The sequence below is a fragment of the Pelodiscus sinensis genome, chromosome 22 (genome assembly GCF_052426305.1).
Source record: "Pelodiscus sinensis isolate ZL-2025 chromosome 22, ASM5242630v1, whole genome shotgun sequence".
Lineage (NCBI taxonomy): Eukaryota > Metazoa > Chordata > Testudines > Trionychidae > Pelodiscus > Pelodiscus sinensis.
Window position 1 is genome coordinate 22,064,290 of NC_143073.1, and position 9,094 is coordinate 22,073,383.

The window sequence follows — 9,094 nt, forward strand, 5'->3', positions numbered from 1 at the left end:
CCTTAGGCCTATTGTGTGCCCCGTTGCTATTACAGCCACTCCCCGAGTTACGACCGTTCACACTCACAACCAAAGCTCCCATGGAGCAATCGTAAAGGCGGTCCCCGAGTTACGAATGCGACCTGCGCTTACGAACAGCGCGGTCGCGTGTAACTCAATGGGGTCCGACTTACGAACGGATCGAGTTACGGCCAAGTGTTTGGTCCGCAACTCGTTCGTAACTTGGAGACAGGCTGTAGCAACCTAGCCCTACTTCCATCCATCATCTAAAGACTGGTGGCTCCCTCATTACTACTGGAAACCTAGATCCATCCCCATCTCAAGGCCTAGTGGCTCCCTCATTGGTATTGGTGACCCTAACCCATTCCTATTCCCATCTCAAGCCTTAGTGTGTGCTCTGTTGCTATTGGCAACCCAGTCCTAACTCTATCCTTGGCCCAAGGCCTGGTGGGTCCCTGTTGCAGGCCCAGATTAATGTCTGTCCATCCTTCCCTGCCTTCTCCTCCACAGCAGGTGCCTACAACCTCAGCTTTGTTTTAAAGCACGGATGTAGTGGGCATTGTATTCATTCTTGTAGTCACTGTATTCACTGTGGTTGCTTTGTTGTGTTGTATGTGATTCTACAGTCCTGTGCTCTTCTGTAGTAACTGTGTGTGCGTGCCTCAGTTTCCCTGGGCACTGCAACATTATCTGGATGAGGAGGGGAATGCTGGGCATGACTCACTGCGGATTTATGTTCGGTCTCTCACATCCTGAGGACTAGGTGACAGCAGATAACACCTTGCCCGATTCTGAACAAAGTAGGGGGTGGGGCTGCCGACAGGTCTGGTACCAGTTGCTGGGGGTACGTCTACACTACAACGTTAATTCAAACTAACTTAGTTCGAATTACTTAATTTGAACTAAGCTAATTCGAACTAACGGATCCAGACTAAAAAACTAGTTCGAATTAGCGTTTTGCTAATTCGAACTAGCATGTCCACATTAAGTGGACCCTGAACCGGGCTTAAGGATGGCGAGAAGCAGTGCCGGCAGGGCATCAGAGGAGGACTTAGAGCGTGGAGATGCTGTCTCAGGCTAGCCGAGGGCTGTGCTTAAAGGGTCCTGACCCCCACCCAGGACAGACAGTTCTCAGGGTTCCCCGCTTGCAAAGCAGTCCTGGCTTGGAGTGCCCGGAGTACCCACACTGGGCACATCACAGCACTCGGCCATCAGACCGGCTGCACTTGCCGCAGGCTGCCATACGGGGGGCTGCAGGAGAGCTTCCACCCCAAAAGCCCGCAGAGCCACCCCAGTCCTCCCCATCGGGGGCTCGTACCCCATTCCTCCCTCACCTCCTTCCACTTACCCTTCCCTAGCCCCTTTTCTTGATGTACAAAATAAAGGACAATTGTGTTCAAAAATGGAATTTGTCTTTATTGAACAAAACTGGGGGAGACTGGGAAAAGGAGGTGGGAGAGGGGAAGAGAGAGGCTGGGAGAGGGGAGCGCAACTACAATGATCAGGGGTTGGGAACAGGTCCCATATGAAGAGAGGCTAAAGAGACTGGGACTTCTTAGCTTAGAAAAGAGGAGACTGAGGGGGGATAGGATAGAGGTCTCTAAAAGCATGAGTGGTGTGGAGAGGGTGCATACAGAAAAGTTCTTCATTAGTTCCCATAAAGAAGGACTAGAGGACACCAAAGGAAAGGAATGGGTAATAGGCTTCAAACTAGTAACAGAAAGTTGTTCTTCACAAAGCACAGAGTCAACCTGTGGAACTCCTTGCTGCAGGAGGCTGTGAAGGCTAGAACTAGAAGGGTATGTCTACACTACCCCCTAGTTCGAACTAGGGGGGTAATGTATGCATACCGAACTTGCTAATGAAGCCCGGGATTTGAATTTCCCGGGCTTCATTAGCATAAAACCGGCGCCGCCATTTTTAAAAGCTGGCTAGTGCAAACCCCGTGCCGCGCGGCTACACGCGGCACGGACTAGATAGTTCGGATTAGGCTTCTAATCCGAACTATCTGTACGCCTCGTGGAACGTGTAGGAAGCCTAATCCGAACTATCTAGTCCGTGCCGTGTGTAGCTGCGCGGCACGGGGTTCGCACTGGCCGGCTTTTAAAAATGGCGGCGCCGGCTTTATGCTAATGAAGCCCGGGAAATTCAAATCCCGGGCTTCATTAGCAAGTTCAGTATGCATACATTACCCCCCTAGTTCGAACTAGGGGGGGTAGTGTAGACATACCCGAACAGAGTTTAAAGGGAAGTGAGATCAAGTCATGGAGGTTGGGTCCATGGAGTGGTATTAGCCAGGGGGTAGGAGTGGTGTCCCTGCCCAAGGTTTGTGGAAGGCTGGAGAGGGATGGCACGAGACAAATGGCTTGGTCACTGTCTTCGGTCCATCCCCTCCAGGGTCCCTAGGGTTGGACGCTGTCGGCAGACAGGCTACTGGGCTAGATGGACCTTTGGTCTGACCCAGGACGGCCATTGTAAGCTCAGGGCTCAGGGTCGGGGGTCTCAGTGGACCACCTTGATTTTCATGCACACCTGCTCCTGGGTGGCCAGGCTGGCAGCTCTCCTGCCCTAGACGGCCACGTTCCTGTGCCTAGTGCGGAGATCGTGGATGAGGTCCATGATGTCCACACTAGACCAGGCGGGTGCCCGCCTCTTGTGGTCCCGGGCAAGCTCCTGGGAGCCGCCAGCCAGGTCCCGGGAAGAGGGGGAGGGCTGGGGGGCAGCGGGTGGCTGGCTCGATCCGTGCCAGGTGCAGGGTCTGCTGGCTGGGTGCTGGCAGGCTTGCACCTGGCATGGGCACCGTAGCCAGCCCGTGCCCCTTTAAGAGGTCCGGGGCTGGGAGAGGGGCAGACGAGTTTCCCTGGTGTTGGCCAGGGTGGCCACCAGGGAAACCTGGGGAGGGCTAGCCTCCCACTAGTTCGAATTAAGGGGCTACACAGCCCTTAATTCGAACTAGTAAATTCGAACTAGGCTTAATCCTCGTGGAATGAGGTTTACCTAGTTCGAACTAAGCGCTAGAAAATTACATTCGAACTAGCGGAGCGCTAGTGTAGTGCCTATGAAAGTTAGTTCGAACTAACGTCCGTTAGTTCGAACTAACTTTGTAGTGTAGACATACCCTGGGTGAGTGAGTTAGTTTTTCGACTGGCTCAGGCAGAAGGGAGTCTAGCTGGCGTGGGTGGCGGGCAGGGGATTATACTGACTGCTCCTGGTTCCTGTAACAACGAGTCTGTGCTGCACTGTGTCCCTGTGAATCAAGAAACCTTCTGTACTACTTGCTGACTGAGTCACATCTGGCAGCAGATGAAGGGGCAGGGCCCGGTGACTTCCCCACGCTCCTGCCGGTGACACTGTGCAAATAGGAATTGATGCAGCTGCCCCAGGGGCAGCGGAGGGAGGGAGTTGCAGCGAGACCCAGAGTCCTGGCGAGGAGGGACAGTTTGCATTCTGGGGGCTCATTCCTCCCTCCCCAACATAAGGCCCTGTGTGGTTGTTTGTGTGGAGGGAAGAGGCCGAGTTTTCATCCCTTCTCCCCAGCTGTTCCCACCTCAGAACTCTGGGATGATTCATTGGCTTCGTAGCACGGGCTGGTCAGTGTCCCCACCCTATGGCACTACCCCAGAATGGAGATGGGGACCCGGCGCCTCTGGCTCCTGGCTCCGGGGAAGCCGTGGCCAGTTGTCTCCGACTGGGATCTGGCCTGTTGCCTTTGTTGTTAGCCCTCAGGCAGGATTCCCGGCCACTGCTCTCTCCCACTGAGCCGCACTTCTCCCTCTGAGCTGGGCACAGAGCCCAGGAGTCTGGCTCCGGCAAGGTGCAGCAGCCCGCTGGGGGCACACCAGGCCCAATTTTGGACATGCTGGCTCACACCTGGCGCGAGGCAGGAGGAAGTGATGATTGCGTCCCACACTTTCTGTGTAAATTTCTGAGGAGACGGATCCGGGGGAGGTTTCCTGGGTTGCAGCCACAGACACAACATAACCAGCCAGCTGGACTGTAGAGGATTCACTGCCCAGCCGGCTCGCAAAAGAGCAGCTCTTCCCTGATACATCCCAGGCCGGGCTCCTGGGTTCCAACCTCGCTGCAGGATCCCTGTGTGCTGGCTGCGGGGAGAAGGTGAGGATGGGCTCTCTGGCTGCCTGGACCATGGGTCATATGGAGGGTAGTGGGGTTAGAGGGCAAGACAAAGCATGGTAGTGCGGGGTTTGCTCCCCAGCTTGGGAAAGGAGTGTGGTCTATACGTTGAAGTGGGGAGTCGATTCTGTGTTCTCTCACTGGCCCATAGAAGCAGGACAGGCTGGGCTGCTTTATCCTCGCATAGAGGTAAACGGGGCCTCCTGGTTCAATCCAGGAGTCCTGGGTTCTGTTCCCAGCACTGTTGGGTGCGTGTTTGCCGTTACCAATCATGCCCAGGGCTTTGTGCAAAGCACAATTCTGCTTCTACACAACTAAAAGACACCAAAGCAAAAGGGTTATTCATGCATCATCAGACATGGGATTCCAGCTCCACATGTGGGAAATGAGAGGAGTTCAGTGGTTAAACAGTGGGGCTGGGATTCAGGATTCTCCCACCTCTGGCAGGGCTGTGAAGTCTAGTGGTCAGTGCAGGGAGTTGGGGTTGTTCCTGCTTTGGTCAGGGGGCTGGACTCGATGACTCTGGAGGTCTCTTCCCACCCAAAGGTTTTTATGGTTCTAGGATGTTCCTGTTCTGACCCTCGGTTCCTTCCCTGGAGAAATAGGGGGGAAGGTGCATGACCAATGTTTGAGAAGCATTTGGCCAGCACAAAGAGCTCAGGGCTAAGCCAGGCTGGCGGAGGCAGCTGGAGCTTTTAGGATGGGACCTGTCCCAGTTCCATGTCCTGCCGCCGGGCCCAGCAGTGACGGGCTGGGAGGGAAAGCGTGTTCCCTCTGTGGGGGGCAGCAGCGGAACGGATGGTTTATCACTGCAGGAGGCAGCATAAGGAGGGATGTGCTGGTAGGCGCGTCCACCCCGCTCTGTCCTAGAGCTCAGGAGTCCTGGTTCCCAGCCCCCTTCTCTGACCCACTGCCCCCCCCCCCCCCAACCAGGATTGGTAGAGGAGCCAGTGAGGCTTATGAACTTCTCCTTATAGAGGATATTTAACGATTTATCCCCAGCGCTGGGAGGCGGGAGATGAGCTGCCTGCACCCCAGGGAAGGGGGGCCCATCACAGCTTGGGGTGGGGGGCCCCCTGCTTCTCTGGGTGCGGGCGCTGGGTGCACTGGCCCTGGGAATCCTGCTGGTCTGCTCTTCACAGCCACTCGGTTGGCTCAGTGTCTGGGGAAAGGCAGAACTCCTGGGTTCTCACTGGCCTCTGTGAGCGGAGTGGGGTCTAGTGGTTACAACATGGGGTAAGGGACTGAGGGCAGATTCTTGGGTTCTCTCTCCCAGCTCTGGGAGGGGAGTGGGGTCTAGTGACTCAAGTGGAGCTGAAATGTCGATTCCTGGGTTGTTACCTAGTTCTCCTGTGAATTGACTCCTCTGTCTTTATTTTGACCCCCAAATCACCCCTCAGAGCCAGGGAGAGAACCCAGGTGTCCTGGCTCCTCCCTCTCCACCCTCCAGCCCCTTGATTCCACTTCCTTCCACTTTTAATGATATTTACAAAATTTTTCTTCTCAATAAGAACCACTTCCCTGTTGTCCAAGCTCCCTGCTTGACCCTGCTCCCTGCACCGCAGCTGCACCCTCCCGCCGCCTTCACATACTGCTGGATAGACAGGAAACCAAGTTGAAGAAATACAGGAGCTGACTACATACACTCCAGCCACATAGTGTCAGCTAATGCACCGGCAGCCCTGAGCTTGCTCTGGTGCAGGGTTGGGCAATAATTTTTCAGGGGGGGGATACTCCAAGATTTTGGAAAGTGGTCAGGGGCCTCACTCTTCCATGATATTAATGGAGGAGGTGTGCGGTGTGGGGACAAAGGTTGAGTGCAGAAGGAAGCTTAGGCTAAGGGATTGGGGTGTAGGAGAGGGGGAGGGTTTGGGAGAAGTAGGCGGTTGTGACCTGGTGCACTGGACTGGGGTGCAAGGGTTTGGATGTGACCTAGGACAGGGGTGTAGGATGCAGGGGTTTGGGTTATGACCTTAGGCAGGATATTGGGGGCAGGATCCGGGAGGGGATATGGGTACTGGAGGGAGACAGAGGGTTTGGCTTATGTCGGGTAGAAGGGCAGGAGTGGGAGGGGCAGAGGGTTGGGAGGAGAGAGGGGCTTGGGTGCCAGGAGCAGGCTCTGGCAGGCAGACTTACCTGGGTGACTCCTGGCCAGCAGCCCAGCAGGGTTCTCAGGCACCCTCCCTGGCTACCCCATCCACACATAGGCTGCAGGGACCATGTGCATTGGTGAATAAGAGCCCGAGAGGTGGTGGGGGAGGGTGGTGCTTTGTGCTCAGCCTGTTCTTCAAACAGGCAGGAGATAAGAGGGAACGCTTTTTATCTGGCTGGGTACCGGGGGTGGCGGCAGCGGGGGAAGGGGGGGTAGGCAGGGTATTAACCTGATCAGGGCTCTACTTACTCTAAATACTCCACTTTTCCCCATGGACGTTACAGAATATAATACCCAGATTTCTCTTTCCAAACCTAGGTCAGTCTCATCCGTTGAAGAATTGTCTAGGGATGTAATAGTGTAGTTGATTAACCGATAAGAAAAGCTTATAGGTTAATACTATAGACTGCACACATCCTCTCCTTCGCCCCCCACATGCTAGTACATTTTTTAGCAGGCTGGCCAGTATCCGAGTTCAGTCCTGGCTCATGCCGGGTCGGGGATCTACCCCTGCTGTGGCTCTGCATTTAAAGTGTATTAGGAGTCAGGCAGGCAGACAGTTCAGCTCAGTTCTGGCTCTTGCCAGGTCCAGGAACTTAAAACACCCCCTACACAAGGGCTGCTGCCACCCTGCACTGCTGTCTCTTCATCAGCGGCAACAGCACAGAGTGACAGGTTTTTAAACTGGTTCCCCTTGCATACCAGCTCCTGCCTGGCACCCTGCACTGCTGCCTCTGATACAGAGGCAGCAGCACGGTGTGGCAGGGGACTCCTTGGGAGTGAGGCACACTGGCTGCTGGCTCCGCCCCCAGGGACTCTAGAATAGTTGACTAACTGATGAGAATTCATGAGCTTACTCGACTATTCAATTAATGGACATTTAACATCCCTGGCTCTGTCCTCTGTGTCCTTGTAGCTTGCAGAGTAGGTGAGGGAGAGGGAAAGGCCAAGACATGCGGCCTCTGTCCCCCTCTTGATACCCTTAGCCCGTGTGTTTTGGGGACACTTGCCCAGACGCATCCCGATGGGCTTTGCTGGGTCAGGGGATCCATTGTGACGGGGAGGGACCTGCCACTGAATTGTGAATCCCTTGACTGCAACTACGCCTCCTGCTGACGACTGGCCGGCGAACGCCCCTGTGGCCGTGGGAAGGACTCACGTCAGTCTCCCTGACAACCGCACAGCAAATCATATCCCCGGTGCCCAGGAAGGATGCAGGGACAGAACGACGGGTTTGCGCCGAGCATCCCCTCCCACAGGCTCTCTGACCCGGCAGGTTTGCTATGGCACATAATACAGTGAAGTAGCAGTAGGGAAGACGTGTGACCGGGTGTTACTCTGGGATATCCAGGGCCACAGAGGGAAGAGGGATGGAGTGGTTTGCAGTATGGGGGATTGGAGCCAGGACTCCTGAGTCCCTGCAGCAGCTGACAAGCCCATTGCTTTTCTAGGAGACAAGAAAATGTGCATGGACATTTCCATCCCGCTGGTTCTCACCGTCTACATCTTCACCTTCGTGATCGGCCTCCCGTCCAACCTCCTGGCCTTCTACACCTTCCTGGTGAAGGTCCGACAGAAACCCACCCCTGTCGACATCCTTCTGCTCAACCTCACTGTCTCCGACATCTTGCTCCTCATCTTCCTCCCCTTCAAGATGGTGGAGGCTGCCTCTGGCATGGAGTGGCACTTGCCCAAGTTCCTCTGCCCACTCAGCAGCTTCATCTTCTACAGCACCATCTACATCAGTTCCCTCTTCCTCATGGCCATCAGCGTTGAGCGCTACTTGAGGGTGGCCTTCCCCATCAAGTACAAGCTACGGCACCGGCCAGCCTATGCCATCGCCGCCTCCGTGGTTTTTTGGGTTGTGGCCTGCAGCCACTGCAGCATCGTCTATATTGCCCAGTACAAAGACAACTCGAGCTCTTCATCCAATGGGAAGTTCTACTGCTATGACAATTTCACCAACATACAGGAGAAGGTCGTCCTCCCTTTCCGGCTGGAGCTCTTCATCGTCCTCTTCTGCCTCCCCTTCACTATCACCGTCTTCTGCTACGTCAACTTTGTCCGCATCCTGCTGGCCTTGTCCAACATCCCTGCCCGGAGGAAGCACCGTGCTGTGGGCCTGGCTGTGGCCACCTTGGTTAACTTCATAGTCTGCTTCGCCCCCTACAACCTGTCCCATGTCGTGGGCTTTGTGCAGCACAAGAGCCCCTGCTGGAGAGTTTACGCTCTTCTCTTCAGCACCCTCAATGCCTCGTTAGACCCTGTCATCTTCTACTTCTCCTCCACCACTGTCCAGCGGGCCTTCGCCAAATGCCTGGCCAGCCGGAGGCACAAACTCAGCGCCTTGACTTGCTGCAGGGAAGTGGACAGCAAGGGGGACATGGACAATGAGGACAAGACTGAGGAATCAACAACATGATTCCACATATGTGACCGTCCCTCTGCTTCCCCCCGCAGAGTGTTGCTTGTCAAAGCCTCTGCAGCAGCAAGCGATCCTGCACTTGTGCCGGGGTCACATCTTCTGTCCTTTCCTGTACTTCACCAGAGGGCCGTGGTCCTTGCTGAGATCCCAGCTCAGGTGGGGCTTGGAGCTAGGGTTACCAGCTGATCTTCCCAAAAATACCGGATGCCCGGTATTTTTTGGTCAAGCAAAAAAAAAAAAAAAAAAAAAACGCACAGGCTGGGAGGCGAAGTCACAATCGGCGCTGGGAGCCTGTGATTGCACAGAAGCCTTGCGGGTCGGACTCCCAGCCACTCCCCCCGCCCTGGCCAGGCTTCTGAAGCCCCAGAGTGGCGATCGCAGCC

General features: G+C 55.3%; 1 protein-coding gene across 1 annotated transcript; it reads left to right on the plus strand.

Annotated features, from left to right (window-relative positions):
* Positions 1 to 7,741: 7,741 nt before the first annotated feature.
* On the plus strand, positions 7,742 to 8,809 carry LOC102455787 (free fatty acid receptor 2-like). The gene has a single exon (XM_006118126.3). The coding sequence runs from the start codon at positions 7,749 to 7,751 to the stop codon at positions 8,706 to 8,708; it is 960 nt and encodes a 319-aa protein (XP_006118188.3). The 5' UTR covers positions 7,742 to 7,748; the 3' UTR covers positions 8,709 to 8,809.
* The last annotated feature ends 285 nt before the right edge of the window (positions 8,810 to 9,094 follow it).

What these genes read in the sequence shown, in the direction of transcription:
- LOC102455787 (XM_006118126.3), top strand. Translation starts at nt 7,749, where the DNA reads ATGTGCATGGACATTTCCATCCCGCTGGTTCTCACCGTCTACATCTTC.